This window comes from Pararge aegeria, chromosome 23, assembly GCF_905163445.1.
Source record: "Pararge aegeria chromosome 23, ilParAegt1.1, whole genome shotgun sequence".
Lineage (NCBI taxonomy): Eukaryota > Metazoa > Arthropoda > Insecta > Lepidoptera > Nymphalidae > Pararge > Pararge aegeria.
This window is the reverse complement of record NC_053202.1, coordinates 595309-613109: the sequence shown is the minus strand read 5'-3', so window position 1 is coordinate 613109 and position 17801 is coordinate 595309. Positions and strand designations below refer to the sequence as shown.

At 37.5% G+C, this 17801-nt stretch overlaps 1 protein-coding gene across 1 annotated transcript in view; it reads right to left on the bottom strand.

Moving 5' to 3' along the window:
- LOC120634152 (complexin) overlaps positions 1-17801 on the bottom strand; it is a 358168-nt gene that overhangs the window by 117156 nt on the left and 223211 nt on the right. Inside the window, exon 3 of the mRNA XM_039904567.1 lies at positions 2354-2435. Within this exon, the coding sequence (XP_039760501.1) occupies positions 2354-2408 (55 nt within the window). The 5' untranslated portion in view covers positions 2409-2435. The remainder of the gene's footprint in view (positions 1-2353; positions 2436-17801) is intronic.

Below are 17801 nucleotides of genomic sequence, written 5' to 3'. Positions count from 1 at the left end.
CGTTGCTTCTCTTTTTTTTTTGTTGCTAAAAATAGCAAGTTACTATGTCATTAAAATCTAATTGCGCATGAAATACATTTTCTCATTAATTTTATTGTATTCTCCTTGGTTATTGGATAGAAGCAGGCGTTACTTTGCGGAAATCCATGATATATTATGAAAATTAAGCTTAAATTTATTCAAATTCTTAAACATAGCAAATTAAGCAACTATTAACTAAAAATTAATTAAATTAATTAACCGATTTGGTGCAACTTGGTCTGCACCAAATCGGTTATTACCGGAAAATACAAATAAAATGACATTTTCTAAAAATGAATCCTAGCTAGATAGATTTATCGCCCCCGAAACCCCCTGTATACTAAATTTCATGAAAATCGTTGGAGCCGATTCCGAGATTCCAATTATATGTATATATACTAGAGTTGCTCTTATAAAGATATAAGATATATATCTCCTGAGAATGCTCCGGTTTCGCAGCGAAACGTGAGAGGAGGGTACATTGCCGAAGATCTGTTTGGTGTGGAGTATAAGGATTCAAGAAATCATAAATTACACCATACTTCGCGGAGTATAGCAAATTAAGCTTAATCCTCCTTGGTTTTCGTTTAACAAATATTTCGTAACTCTACAGGTTTCTGACCCAGCAATTACTGGGAAGCACCATAAAATGCATCAGATACCTACGTAAAGTAAATTTTGACAACTCTTCTTTCAAATACTGGCAACTTTTTCATCACAAATTGTGGTATGTTTAGGTTAGGATTACGGACTTCCTTCAGTCTTATCCGGTCGGCGAGCAGTTCAAGTTAGGCGAAGCTTTTCGAGGTTCTCATGGCAGTCGGGGAGCAAGATTTCTATCAGCCAGCCGAGTGAAAGTATGACAGGCAGCGAAGTCTTGGGAACTATCAGTCCCCTGCGAATGGGTGATGTCGGAGAACGTCGCAGCGGAGTGGTTAAGAGAGCAAGATGTGAACTTTTCAAAGATCCGTGTCGACGGGGAATCGACACAGGGCAGGCGTATGTTTATATCTTGTCCCTAGCCTTCTCCCTTAGTGATGCTCTCAAAGCGAGGGATGCAGGTAAATATTTATGATAATAGGCCCGCGTTGGAGAGCGCACCCAGTTTTGTCGGATTTGTAGTGGCACTGGAAGAGGGTCTTCCGCTGAAGGCGGGGCGCCTTCAGCAGGGTTAGCACAGGTAGGAGATAAAAATTATATCCTCTAACAGGGGATATAAATAACGCGTCCACCTGCTAAAGTATGGGAGCATCAAATAGGAGAATTTCACTTATCCCTACTAATATTATAAATGTGAATGTAAGTTTGTTTGTTACGCTTTCATGCAAAAACTACTAAACCGATCATCACGAAACTTTGTACACATATTCCTGAAGGTATTAGAAGTAATATAGGAATCTTTTTATCTCAAAATTAAGCTCAGTTCTCTCGGGAGAGGGGACGAAAGTGTTTGACGATTTTGCAACAGGCTTAGCTATTCTAAATACATAAAGTGCTGCCACATTTATGAGGCACGTGTCTTTCGAAAAACAGAAACAAAAGCGGACGAAGTCGCGGGCAACAGCTAGTTACACATATATTATTTGGATATTATTTCCAATTGTGCGCCAATGTTCTGAGAGCTGATAAAGCTGTGGGAGAAGATATATTTTTATCCTTCCCCGGGGAGATAATTGCCTCCTGACCATGCTAGTCGAGCCGGTGTACACGGGGGTACACGGGGGTCATTAGACGATGAGTTGGAACACCAGCGTTGGGTTTTAGCCAGCAAGCCTGATATAGCCTCCACTCTTTCCCGAGGTACAGGAGTGTCCCGGAGTATTAACCAAAATAAAAGCTTGAGATACATTTCCTCAATTTGCAAGCCCGAGAAGGTAGAATATAAAAGGCATTCAGATGCTGATATTTATTTATGCGGATAAACCACCACGAAATAAAGAAGATTTTATAAAAATATATAAAACAACTGCAGATCAACATTCGCTTGTGAAGTCGATAGGAACGCAATTTTACATCTTGCACTTAACCCGCTGGAGTTTTTCCTAAAATGAATTTACCCGCTAACGTCAAGGTGTATAACGTTACTCGGTTAACGTTTTTTTATTTATACTGTACCGTACCGTATAGTACCTACTTGTACAGTGTAAATGTTCATTTTCATAGAAAGGATTTTTTAAATAGAAAACACATATGTACAGCCTTTATAATCAATAACATAATATACTTATTGGAAATATTAGTTTATCTTCCAGTGTCAAACACATGTTTTAAAGTATGAAAAGTATATTACCTCTTTGAATATAAATGCAAGGATTAAAGTTCTAAAGCTTACCTTTAACGGCGCTTAGTTTGTTCCCGACCATTTGCTTGGCTACGAACGCCGCCATCTTGTATACGGGCTTCTACTTGTTAATCTGGAATAAGATAAATTACCATAAATAAATCATCAACTGGGGGTACAATACATTTTCTGAATAATTCAATTAAGGGAACCTGATGTTCTTCGTTTGGTTGTAAAGTATTAGATACATATCGTAAGTACCGATTCTTGTTTTATAAAATTTTCGCTAGGAGTGCTGGCTGTAGATATATAATACAAACTTGAGCCTTAAACTAAGTACCATAAAATTTACTCTGAGGTTAAAGTATTTGATAATGAACCATCGACTAGACGTGTATGACGTACGTATACGTAGCAACCTCATTTTAACTATCGCAACAGTCCCATTCTCAAAACCAAGATCTGAATCTCACGCGTTTACGCGATGACGTTCCCTCAATAGTCTTCAAGGACTCTTTTGGCAGAGCTGACACCTTTGCCTTAACCCCTAAGACCAGTGAACACAATATTAACATATTAAATCGATGACGCTATGCAACTTTTTTGGTCAACAGTGACATAAATTGTGATTTTATATGATTTTAGTTATACTTTTATATTTTAAAGTAATTTGTACAAGCGTGACATTCGTAATCAATTAATAAGACAAAACCGGTGAATTAAATAATAATTTATAGTAATAAAATATTTCCCTAATATTTTAAACTTAGCCTACTGTGAGTAAATCAATCTACAGAACAGTATACTAAAATTCTTTGATCAGTGACACATCTTTTGACACGACTCTGTGTCCTTGAAACATAGTGACAAATTATGGGTCTGATAAGAAGCAATTGACTGCAATACTTAGCTGTTAGGTATGGCAGTTCTATTGAACCCGCACTCCTAATCGGTTTCTTCGCGAAATCGAACCGGAACGCTAAATCGCTTGGCGGCACGTCTTTGTCGGTAAGGTGGTAACTAGCCACGGCCAATTCCTCTTGAAAAAGTTGCTAATTATTTAGTTTATTTAATTAGTCAATAATACTTATCTAAAAAAATTTAAGTACGATTTATGTAGGCATTACTAAAATAATAATTCAGAAGTAATCAATCAAGATTACGGTCATTACGGTGTAAGGCACTTCAGGGTGATTATCTATAGGGGAAGGGCGTTTTAATTTTCTTTCACCAATTTTATGAATTTTCAAAGTTCTTGTTAATAGGGGCTTTTTAATATTCAATTTTAATTAAATGTACGTACGTGTGTGTAGAAGTGTGCGTAGATTAATATTAAATGAACAGTTTGTTTTTTGTGAAAATATTTTTAAACCGAATATGTGTGTATGAATACTTTGAGCAGCTAAAACAATTCATTCACATATCACAATTCCTCATAATGGTTGCCTGGAAGGAATCACTATGAGTGATAAGGTAATTTATATTTGTGTAACGCCTTCGTAGCCACAACTCACTTTCCAGGAGCGAAAATCGGGTACGCTCGAAGTACTATGGCATGCTCTCTCGGCCATCCAAAAGTTGAGGATTGGAGAAGGGCATCCATCGTCTTCAGACCTGGCACTGTGAGGTGGGCCATAAGCTCTTTTAACCCGAATAAAGTATGTGGAACTGACGGCATTACTCCCCTTCTTTTACAAAAGGGAGCCCAGTTGTTAGTTCCGCATCTGGTAAAAATCTTCAGGGCAAGCTACGCCTGGGGACTTATACCGGAACAATGGACCAAAGTTAAGGTCATCTTTATACCTAAAACGGGGAAAAAGGATTACGCACTGCCGAAATCCTTTAGACCCATAAGTCTATCCTCGTTCTTACTAAAAACGATGGAGAAAGTGCTTGATAGGTATATCAGAGATGCGTTTCTCATTGAGAGACCCATCCACGCTACCCAGCACGCATATTGCAAGGGCAGGTCCACTGAAACTGCTCTGCTCAGCCTTGTTGACAAGGTTGAAAAAGCGCTGGAGGATAAGGAGATCGCACTCTCTGCTTTTCTGGACATTGAGGGAGCATTTGACAACACCCCGATACGCACACTGGTGGGCGGTCTTGCCAATAAGCAGGCTGATCATACAACCATCAGGTGGGTAGAGGCGATGCTCTCCAACCGGAATGTAAAAATCGAACTAAACGGTTTCTCGGTTGAGGTGCTCACCACCAGGGGATGTCCGCAGGGCGGGGTTCTCTCGCCCCTGCTTTGGACCCTTGCGGTGGACAATTTATTGCACAAGATGGCTAACTTGCACTTTGATGTCCAAGGATACGCTGATGACTTGGTGGTCATTGTGCGAGGAGCATGTCAGGACACCCTCTCCCATCGCATGCAAAGAGCACTCAACACTATTGAAAAATGGTGTATAGAGAACGAACTTACAGTTAATGCTGACAAAACTGTAATAATACCGTTCACTAGGAAGCTTAAGATTGACAATCTTAAGCCACCCAAGCTGAACAACATAAGTATCCCATTCTCGGAAGAGGTCAAATACCTGGGAGTTGCACTTGACAGGAAAATGACCTGGAACTCCCACATAGATGGCGTACTTAAAAAAGCAAAATCTGCACTGGGGATCTGCGGTCGGCTGGCGGGGAACAGATGGGGTATGAAACCCAAGATAACCTTCTGGCTCTACACAGCCATTGTGAGACCTATTGTGTCTTACGCATCCGTGGTTTGGAGTAGTAAGACGATGCAGGTAAGAACCCAGAACAAGCTAAGCAGTCTACAACGCTCAGCCTGCTTACTCATAACAGGAGCGATGAGCACCACCCCTGGGGCTGCTCTGGATGCTTTGCTGAATCTCCCTCCTCTTCACCTACATGTTAGGAAGGAGGCGAAGGCTTGCATGTACAGGCTAACAAGCCAGGGTGTGGTAAACTGGATCTCACGAGAACTGAGGCATCTTCATAACTCAGTTCTTGAGATACCTGTTTTGGGGATGCCAACAGACTCAACAACTCCAAAACTTAATTTCCTCAGGCAATATACTGTGGAAATTCCAAACCGTATTGACTGGCTTGAAAACCGGATCACCTGGAAACCGGGGAGCCTTAAGTGGTACACAGATGGCTCCAAGTCGGGTAGTAACGTAGGATGTGGAATATTTGAAGAGACCACCAGGGTAGGGCTCCAACGTAACCTGGGTGTCTACGCCTCCATATTCCAAGCAGAGGTCTTCGCAATAATTGAATGTGCGGAAACCTGTCTGCTAAAGAACTACAAAAACAAAACTATTTATATCCATTCGGATAGTCAGGCTGCACTTTCTGCTCTATCTTCTGAGGTTCTAAACTCAAAACTGGTAGAAAACTGCAGACAATTACTGAATACTCTGGCGATAATAAACAGGGTCATTCTACGCTGGGTTCCTGGCCATAAGGGGATCATCGGTAACGAAATGGCCGATGAGCTTGCAAAGTCAGGCGCTTTGGAGAAGCAGATTGGCCCTGAGCCGGTCTGCGGAATACCCAAAAGCTTGGCGCAACTCACCCTTCAAACCTATTGTAATTACCACACACTTATTCGCTGGAGACAACTCCAAGGAATGAACCATTCTCGAGCGCTAATAAAACCATTTAACAAAAGGGCCGCCTCTGAGGCATTAGCACTCAACAGAAAAAACCTATGCATACTAGTGCGAGCGCTTACGGGGCACTGTGGACTTAACAGACACATGTTCAACCTAAAGCTGCAGGATACAGATCTATGTAGACTCTGTAAGGAGGCTGCGGAGACGCCGCTGCATTTGATCTGTTCCTGTCCCGCGCTGATGCATAAACGCAGCACTCTTTTGGGGAAACACATAATGCAACCAGTGGATGCTAAATCTCTTCCAGCAAGGAAAGTGCTGCTTTTCCTGAAGGCGACCAACGCTTGCTGGGAGATCTAGACAGCGGCGTCACAATAGATCGTAGCCGGTCGACGTGACACCAGGGATCAGACGAACCTGAGCCGCCAGCAGAAGAAGAAGAAGAAGAACGCCTTCGTTACACAAATATAAATTACTTGTATCTTTATTATTTATTTCTCTTTTGGTATTGTGTTCAATAAAGTATTTTTGAATTGATTTGATAAAATGAACCCTAAAAATTACTAAAACGTTAATAAAAAAAATCGTACTACAAACTTAATATACAACTCAGCAGTCCTTTTCGAATCGCCGCGGAATTTATAACCGAAACAATTTATAAATAATTCGCCGCTGAAACTTTTCCCTGAGCATTTCCGCCAATAAGGATTTATAATGGATATAAAAAAAACTTTTTCGCCAGCTGCGCCGCGGCCCACATTTATATTTTGGGCGGATTTGGGACTACTGTGGTACCTCACCATTATGTAGGGTTCCGTACAGTCAGTGCCTCGCTCCGTACATAAAGTGTTGGAGAAATAGAAACAGAAATCTTGATAAGTGAAAGTGTATCATTAGTATGATCCTTTTTAAAGTAGATTGAAACTACATTGTTTCCTACTAGATACAGTTGCTATAACTGATATAAATGCATATACTGATTTAAGCATCGGCAGTAGGAGAGCCATAGCTAAGTGGTCAAATCGCTCAGGCCGCGATTGCCTCAGAGTAGCAGGTTTAAATCCTGTCATTTAAGGATGCGATAAACTACAGTATTATATCAACCCATTATTTCGTCAATCTCTATAGAAAAGATCCGAGTCACTGGTGGGGATGATTATCTTAAGGTACGCAGGCTAGGCCCACAGGCCAGAGAAAATTCAGAAATAATAAATTCCCAAATTGTCCCTGCCAGGCATCGAACCCGTAAACTCCACTTACTTTTTCACCAAACCCCTCATTTAAGGCTTAGCGATACCGAATACTATACACATTTTTTAGAACTACAACTAAATTGAATGACACATCAAAAAATTTTGAATTTTTTGATTTTTTTTTGAAAAATCAAACGCAGACGAAGTCGCGGGCAACAGCTAGTAGTAAATAAATAAATAAATTACAGCCGTCGTTTTTCATTTATTCGACTGTGTAAGTGAAATACGTTTTCATGAAGTCCTACAAAAAGTCTTAAAACTAATATTTTTAGCCTCATTTAAATATAAAATGCAAAGTAACGCCTGTTCTATCCAATATTTGATCGTCTTCTAATAAAAAAGGATTCCTAATTTCCTACTATCAATAAAATAGCAGTTAAAGTCATAGCACCACTATTGTTACGGGTTTAAACTCAGGGTTTAAAATAGAACAACGATGTCGTGTCAATACTTTATTCAAATCCTATTGAAGGGATTACGTTGTAGTTAAGTTAAAGAGGCCTTTTTACCTACCAACTTACCAAGCAGGGGTCCAACCAAGTTGCAGGTAGGCAATTAAGTAGGTATACCTACTTAAGTATTCATTAAAAATGTAGGGTATTCAAATGAAATCTACCCTCACGTAACAAACTTGGCTAGGGTTGAATTTTTTTTGAGGCAATGACTTTATGTTTTAGATACAGAATCAAGAACATACAGAACCCTCATTCAGCTATTATTGCATGCAGTTCATTGTGTACAAAAAAAATAACAACGCCCCGCACACATTTCATTTCACCCGCGGAATGAAGCTAGCTGACAAGCTGTTCCCATTTTATGGTAAACGTTAAGAACATTAGGGGTAAAATAAGAACTGTCAACTGCTAAATGGAATGAAGGTACTAACCAAGAAACACTACTAAATTGGATTGGTTTATGATGCTTCAATATTACTCGTGTAAACGGTTTCTGTATGTTTTTAATTCTATGGTTTTAGATAAACTATTGTGAATTGCATTCTAGTAGGAATTTAGGAGTACTTTTTAAATTAAAATATGGTTAAGAAAAAAAAGGAAAAATAGATACAACCATAGAAAGTGTTCCTTGTTTGCCCGGTGAAGTGTTGCTTTGTTTATAGGCGATGGATTTTCACTGACCATCGGTCTGTCACTTTTTGTCACAATTACTACTGTAAATATATACATACAAACCACGCAGATCTTCCAGACTGCTTTCTAACCCAAGTTCTCTTCCGACGCCGCAGCATCCACAGTTTTTCTTCAGCATATCGACCCATTACATTAGTATAAAGGACAACGTAATCGATAAAAAGCTTGGGTGTGAATTATTGTTCTAACCAGGTTGCCCTTCTAATAATTTTATATGACAATGTGAGATAGTGATAGAAAAAAAAAACACCCGGCTTAGTTTGCTGTGAGCTTCTTCTTAGGCCAGGACGAGTTTGGAACCCTGGTAGCTTTAATTTTAAGTTTACGAATATTCGTAAACGTTGATATGCTGAAGACAAAACTGTGCATGCTGCGGCGACGGAAGATAACCATATGGCTAACGCCATCGCTACCGTGTAATTCTCATGTAACGTACGCATCAAAAGTGCCACCTATGGGCCTACTTGAATAAAGATATTTTTAACTTGTCTTGGACTTGACTTACCGGCCTACTACAGGGCACGGGTCTCCACCCACAACGAGAAGGGGTTAAGGCTGTAGTCCACCACGCTGGCCCAGTGCGGATTGGTGGACTCCACATACCTTTGAGAACATTTTGTAGAGCTCTCAGGCATGCAGTTTTCCTTTACCGTGGAAGCAAGTGATATTTTTAATTCCTTAAAACGCACATAACTTAGAAAGCTTAGAGGTGCGTGCTGGGATTCGCACTCAGCTCCCCGAAAGTGAAGTCGAGCTCCTTCCCACTGCGCTATCACCGCTTTTAAACTGCCACGTTTTGTCTTAATAAGGCGTAAATGCTATAGCCCATATAACCGACGGCAAACTAAGAACATGCTAACAAGTTCGGTCTTAGGCATAGATTGACTGATACGACCCGACCGATTTATAGTGTAATGTCAGTTTTTTTAATACGTACCTGAGTCAACTAAGCAATAATCTGGAAAATATGTGTGGTTTGGTGAACATTAAAGGAATAATCACACCTACATAACGATTTCGTAGACATTGGTACGTACGTACGTACGCTGCCACGGATTACCTATGGCAAATTAACCTTGATGTTCATTGCATATAAGTATTATGATTTTAAAGCACGTAATTTATCCGGATAAGTGAGGCTTCTCAGGGTTAGACAGTACGGGTTTTCAACGGACTCAGATAACCCGATCTTTTTGCGATGAGGTCAGGCAGCTTTAGGAGATCTCTATCAAAACAAATAAAATGTAATAAATAAGATATATTCGGTTACGTTATAAGTTTACAGGATGGACTGAGAACAAAGTTCCTAGTGTACGATTTGCTCTCTACCTCTACTTGTTCGATAAGCTAACTAGGACTTGTAGAAAAGTAAGTGCGCCATCTAGTTAGAATACTGAGAAACAGTATTGTAACAAGATGATGCTCCTACGATTCTATATAAATTGCAGCTAACTTTCGGGATCGAATAAGTAAATGTAGTAATTTCACACAAGGCAGAAAATTGTTAGTTTAAATCCTATCCTACACACTTCCATGATTATGTCGGCCGATTGGTGCAGTGGGCAGTGACCCTACTTTTTGAGTCCAAGGCTGTAAGTTCGATTCCCACAAATGGAAAGTTTTTGTGTGATGAATATGATTTTTTTTCAGTGTCTGGGTGTTTATCTGTATATAGAAATTACGTATACAACGAAAATTTTTATGTGCATTTAAACCTTCTATAACTCGTACTGGAGATAATTAATATATTATATCATCTGGCTGCTAAGAGAATACCTTGTGCATACCCTGTATGCGAGCACTGCCACCTAATCAAACGGTATGTATGTATGAAAGCTTCATAAGGGCCTTTGATAAATTCTTAATTCATTTATTTCAAGAAGGCTTATTCTAAAAGAACTTTCGTATAATACAAACGCTACTTTAATTTTATTCTGAACGTCGTCTCCACCCCGAGCATCTTGAATGTTTGTTAAAAAGCTGGTATAAAACTGTAAATTTACGATCCTGAGTGGTTGGCAACCCTAGTTTTAACCTATGTCAAAGTCATGTTATAAATCAGGTTAATGTATAAATTTATTACTCAACCACATAACTCTGGCTTCAAACATAAACTTCAGCAATTCCTTCAGAATGACTTTAGCATAATAATAAGACAAATTATTATTTCAAAAAAATAACAAGCTTATAAGCCATGTAAAATATCTAGGAACTTTTTCTGAGATAATACTTGTGTAATGCAACATCGATCTATATATACTCTATTTTACTCCACTACGAGTTAGCCCTTGACTGTAATCTCGATTGGTGGTAAATGATAATGCAGTCTCAGATGATAGCTGGCTAACCTGCTAAGGAGATGGCAGTTATATTATACCAATACACTAAACGGTTTCTACGCGATGTCGTAACATAAAAAAGCCCAGTATTTTTTAAGGAAAATAGTAACAAAAAACCATAAATGCATATTATAAAGGTTAAAAAGATATTTTTTTTTTACAGAGTTACATTAGCTATATTACTGTAATTTTTTAATCTAATTTTTAAATCGGGATCTAGTAAGTTTCTAGCTGTCGATAGTAACCCTGCTATGCTGATGAGGATGAAGGCACCTAGGTTTTCTTTAAAGTATTTATATCAGGACCTAATAAAAATATCTCACCTTAAGGAAATTTATTTATTTAAGGCACCATTTAAGAAGAAGCTCGCAAGAAACAGCTATGTATTAAAATTTTTGTTATAACCGAATATTATGAAGTCAGAAATTACAAGAAATTGAAAGAAAGAAGAAACATATTTTACTTTAGTTAAATGCTACAGCTAGCGCCATCTTTGAGGATCGCGGTGAACTAGCTTGGGAACCACGACGTAGTTTCGCGTGGAGACGAAGATGGCGTTGTCTTAGCATTCCGTTGTCATGGTAACCAATCACAACAGATAAACGGGAGGTTCCCCTACATTTTACTATTTTACATAGTAGGTTACTTGATTTGAAAAATGTAGCTCAATTAAATACCTTAACCGTAATGCCTCAGAGAAAACGTTATGAATGGGAAGGTTGCTGCGTGAAGGGAATGCAAAAAAAAAATTACGCAAAGCAATTTGTATTTTCGGTTTCAAATAGGATACATTTGTGTGTACTATTTATTGAACTCTGAAAATTCCAGTGCCAAACGAGTTTCAATATTTTAGATTACCCTGACATTGTTTTTTCTTGTATATGCGGGCCATTTAAATAATTATCAATACGGTATGAATCAATAACAGTTAATACTAAGTCTTAAAGACAGGATTGCGCTTTACATCTACGTATGTCATAGGAACCTTGTAATTTTATACCTATGAATGTCTAGTAGTCTTTAATCCAATATATGAACTAAACTACCACCAGTGGCGTGCACTTCATATATGCGCAAAAGCACTGCCTTCCCTAAATTTTTTCTCTATGCGAAGAAATTTCCCATTTCATGGCATCTTCCTTCTTTATGCATACCCTGGTCAAAAACCTTGTGCACGCCACTGACTACCACCGTGCTTATTTCTGTCTGAAGTGAACTGTTGGTCTGAAGGGTTTGCCGGTGTGATTACAGAAACATGAGGCTTAACTGCTTCCCTTAGGGTTCAATGCCACAGGGCGGCACTTTGCAGGACGTAATCCTTGCATGATCTGCAAAGTGCTGCTATGTTTGTAGTCGATGGTTTTGCACTTAATTTTTTTTGGCCCATCGCCTTGTTCTGTCAATTATTACTATGAAGACAAACTGGACTGGCTCTTCCTTTACAAATGACAGCTCGAATTTTGTGCGCATTTGGTGCGCAAAATGTGACATATGACTGTCTCTGGAACTAATAATAACTGTCTTAACTCTTAATATTTCACAGCTTTTATTTCCTTATTAGTTTTTTTTCAATATTATTTTTATTATCACTTCTAAAATTATATCCATTCTTAAAACGTTGCACGTTCGCGCCGAATCCATAAATGGCGCTATCTTTTTTCTCCTTTATCTTGTTTTTTTTCTCGTTGTATAGACCAAAGAGGAAACAAACACACAAATCAATATTTGAGATAATATAAATAAATTAATTATTGTTGTAACTATTTAAATAATCTATGTTAAATAATTATTGTCTCAATTATAATTTTAAACCTTATTAGTTTTTTATTTTACAATTATGTACGTTTAAAATTATATCCGTATATAACAAATCAAACGCCACCCTTCATATATCTTAATTAATATTATTTTATATATTAAAATAATATCATAAACGTAAATAATCTTAAAATTCTAAATAAAGCTTAACATAATACAGTTGTATATAGCAGTTTTCGACGACCTCCCTGGCGCAACGGAGAGCGCTGTGAATTTAAGTGGAAGGATTCGGTTCGCGGCAAGGGCAATCTGGTCTGGTCTGGTGGGAGGCTTCGCTTGGCAGTTACCACCCTACTAAGACGTGCCGCAAAGATTTGGCGTTCCGGTACCAAGTCGCGTAGAAAACTATTAGAACTTTGGGATTAATACAACAAAGTCAAAGTCAAAAATATCTTTATTCAAGTAGGCCCATAGGTGGCACTTTTGACGCCATTTTGTAATGCGAACATTACATGAAAATTACACGGTAGTGAGATGATAGCGATAACCATATTCGTAAATATAAAACTAAAGCTACGAGGGCTCCAAACGCGTCCTGGTCTAAGAAGAAGCCCACAGCAAACTTATCCGGGCGTTTTTTGTTGTTATCACCATCTCGGTGGGCCGGTAAAGAGTTGATAATAATGAATAACTAAGATACAATAATATTATTAAGGAAAGGGATTGCTGGAAGGTGGTTTCATTTTATTTTATGAATCCTTTTATTCTTTCAATATACGTAAAGGAAGCTTCGGGCTATAGGTTTTCCGTTAAAGTGGGTCGCCCGGAAATGATACGGAATTCGTTAACTTCAATGACGCAAGTTTAACCGTTTGCGTGACCCGATCGCGCTTTTCACTGACTTTAATTATTAACTTAGGATTTCATTCAACAATCAGTTCCTCAACTAGTATCGGATAAAGATAATATATAAATTAAAAATTTATATAAACACCGATTTTCAATATAGTGTACATCACTGAACTAGTCAAGCCCTTTCTTTTCATTGTCATATTGAGGAGAAATGTAATTCGCGATTTTGTGCTGACAGCCATCTTATAGCTAAGAACAAAAAAAAAAACTATGCCACAGACAAACACTGAGACACGTCAAACTTTTGACAACCCGTCGTTTTGCGTCGGGGGTAAAAACAGTGGTCAAAATATACAAATTTAAGGTTTAAAACCCCAACTATCAATGTAGTGTAAGTACATTATTGTACTAGTGAAGCCCTTTCATTTGCTACCCATATTAAAGGAGTTGTTAATAAAAACAATATATAATTGCCATTTTGTGGTGGCGGCCATCTTTGATTTCAAATTTGTCATAGTGCATAGTATTATACTAGTCAAGCCCTTTCATCCGGTACCCGTATTGTGGGAGCTGTGAAAAAAAAAATGCAATCCGCCATTATTTGACGGCAGCCATCTTGGACCGATTTTAATCAAACATAGTAAAAACACTCCCGATTAATACAAATTTATAAAAAAAAACAAAAACAAAAATTTCATCCTTTTGGGTGCTACAATGCCACAGACAAACACACAAACACAAACACGTCAAACTTATCACACCCCGTAGATTTGCTTCGGCTCTGTCATATTTCATAGCAAAGGATAAAAATCACAAAGAGCTTAAATTACTATAATTCCGTAGTCACATACATCAAACGTATCCGACTGCGCCCGCTCACAACGGATACTGCCGAATCATTTCCTGAAATACCTCCATCGATAAGGCTTTACACCAACGCCCTCGTAAAAGGAACTCTATCTTTTAAGTAATAGAATCCACTGTGAATTGAAACGAGTTATTTTTTTTGTTATAATATTTATTTTTATTATTCTTGTTTATTTCATATTCTTGGTCCGATCGGCCTCTATTAGGGAAGATAGTGAAATTTATTATGTAACGTTTGTTACATTTTTAAAAGAGTTTTTCTTCTACCTCTAGCTTCGGTTATGTTCGTGTACAAGCATCCCATTTCTGTATTACTTCCGACCTTACTAGCTCAAAAACCCCATTGGTTTATATGAAAACTATATTTAATAAGAGGGAAAAGAAATAAGAAATATTTAATAATTTATTCTTGGACTATATATTTTTATTAATTATCGTATTTTTAAGTGTTACAAAAGTTTAATGTATTCGACATCTAGTATATTTTAAACTTTAACAACTATTGGAATATTGGAATATGTTTTAGAGTTAATTCTGTTTCTTGCTTCTAAATATTGGACATATTTAAGTTTGTATTACGAAGCAATTTAAAACTAGAAAGTTTAAAGAAATAACTTCGCGTCCCTACTTAATTAAGATTCCGAACCGGTGAGAGATTCTTTACAATTTCCATATAAATTAAAATGTAAGATTGATAAATAAAGCATATTCATGAGATACGGCTATAGTGATAGCCCAGTGGGTAGGACTTCGACTACCTATCGGACTACGTTCGAATCCCAGCACGCACGTTCGAATACCTCAACTTTTCTAACACATAAGTGTCAATTAAAATAACACTTGTTCAACGGTAAAAGGAAATATCGTGAGGAAACCTGCATGCATGAGATTTCTATATAATGTTCTCAAAGGTGTGTGGAGTCCACCAAACCGCACTGGGCCAGCGTGGTGGACTACGGCCATAACCTCTTCTCATGTGAAGGAGACCCGTGCCTTGAAATGAGCCGGACGTAATTTTTTAACAACTTTTTTATTTTTTTATTAACAATAGGCCAGCGCTAGACGACAATCTGCCCGTTAGAAAGTAATGATGAGGTCGGGGCTGGATCAGGCTTGCCTAAAAAAGCCTATTCACTCTTGCCTTGAAGGTGCTTAAGTTAAGCATGGCAGTCACACTCTAGCGGTACGGATCAGAAACGCGAGTAAAACGTCTAAACTAATAGTCATTTTATTGGTTGTACCAAAATTAATCAATCAATTTGTAGGTAGGGTGTGTTGTTGGTAGGGTGGTAACTAGCCACGGCCGAAGCCTTGAACCAGAGAAAACCCAGAAATTATGAATTTCCAAATTGCCCCTGTCGGGGACCGAACGTGGGATTAACGCTACAACGATATGACGCTAATCATTCACGTACCTAGATCTGAACGCTTGCGGTTTCGGTGTCAAAATCGCCTCCAATAAACCTCAAGGTAAAAACTTGTAGGGATATAACCCCCAAGGGACGGCAACTCATTTAAATGCAAATGTAACCCTTTGTTTCTGCGGACGCGGTTGCGAAAAACTTGCTTAGTTCTTGTGAACAAAATGGTAATGCCGTGCTTAGAGAATAGTTTGAGGTTTTCCCGACTCTACTCGACGTTTGTTTTTTGTCGGAAACTATTCACAGAGGCTTTGGTAAAGTACTTATTTACTTCTTTACTAATATTATAAATGCAAAAGTGTGTTTGTTTGTCATTGGTTTACGCCCTAACCAGTGGCGTGCATAGAGTTTTTGACCAGGGTATGCATAAAGTAGGAAGATGGCATAAAATTTAAAAATCCTTCCCCTTCATGAGTTACACAAAAATTTTAGGGTATGCAGTGCTTTTGTGCATGTATGGAGTGCACGCCACTGGCCCTAACTAAGCAACCAGTTAACTTGATATTTGGCATGAGAATTCATGACATGGTCTTTTTACCCAAGTTTGTAAGAGGTACATTGGATAACTAGTTAAATAGTTGGAAAATAGTTGGATATTAATTTGAATTGAAATTTAATTTATTTTTTAATTGAAATTTAATTTACTGTAATTTTTAATTGTAGATTTTAATTAATTATTGTTTTTTTTTTTTTTTCTCTTTATTTATTTATTTTTAAAATCGGTCTTATATTTATTTTGTGTTTATTTTTAAAATCTGTCTTATATGTATATTTATTTTTGTTAAATTTTGTATATGGGTCCCCGACCTGAAATAAAATGATTTTATTTTTATTTTATTATTTATTTATTTATAACTCAGAGTTGTGGGTATTGGATAGAAGCGGGCGAAAATGCATGATATATTATGAAAATTAAGCTTAATTTTCTATACTCCGCTAAAAGCAGGAGAATCTGTATGGTGTAATTTAATTTCTTCAATCCTTATACTCCACACCAAACAGATCTTCGGCAATGTACCCTACGCACGTTTCGCTCCGAAACCGGAGCAATACTTAGAATAAACATACAAGCACCCAGACACTGAAAAACATTTGGCCCTGGGCTCAGAAAGCAGGGTCGCTGCAAATGGCGCCAATCGGCCGTTGATACATAAGTTTAATCATATGTGTATCTAATACCTCAGACTATTACCATATGAAAATATATTACACGAGATTATGTTTGTGGTAAGTAGAGTTGGAAGGACAAAGGCAACTTTTTATCCCCGAGAAACAAATTGTTTCAACGGAATTTGTAAAAACACCGTTCTTAATAAAAACCGATGCAGAATTGTATTGTTAAAAACATAACATATATTCATCAACATCATATCAAGCCATTAACGGTCCACTACAGAGCACGGGTCTCCTCCCACATTGAGAAGGGTTTAGGCCGTAGTCCACCACGCTGGCCCAGTGGATTGGTGGACTGTATTGGTACCTAATATTATTAAAGCAAAAAGCCGCCTTATTCGTATTTCATATGATCGTTAACAGACAAACAAACACACGAATCGTAGTATTCTTAACATGTATATAATATATTTTTATTCAATTAATTAAAATTAAATTAAATTTTTTATATTTTTTATTTTAATTCACCACTCAGTCAATTTTCAATTAATTAAACATATTATATATACTCAGATATTAAGTGACAAAGTCAACTTTTTAATTCATGAAAACAAATCCTACCGGACGGGAACGCTGAAATATTTTTGAAAGAAAATATAATTATTCTGTGTTAAAAATAATAGCTTGCGAGCGTCGTTAAAACGTTTTTCGCGTACAAAAATGTTGGGAGAAGTAGCCATTTTGTTCTGCCTACGTAGGGTCCGCTCCGTTCGTAAAATATAATGTCGCATCTATTATGTTTTGAAAAAAAGAGTACACGAATATCGTTAATTTTTAGATGTAAACAACCGTTTTTCAAAATGAGGATATTTCATTACGACCTTTTTAAAGTTGTTCAGTATTCAAAATCTTCCATTGTTGGACACACGCCAAATTTGGTATTATTATAGTTTGTGGAGTTGAAAAATATTTGTGCAATATAGTTTCGTACACCGTTTATTTTAAATCAAACTCAAAGTTAAAATAAAAAAAATTATTTATTCAAGTAGGTGGCACTTTTGATGCGTACATTACATGAGAATTACACGGTAGTGAGATGTTGGGGATAACCATATTCGTAAACTTAAAACTAAAGCTACGAGGGTTTCAAACGCGTCCTGG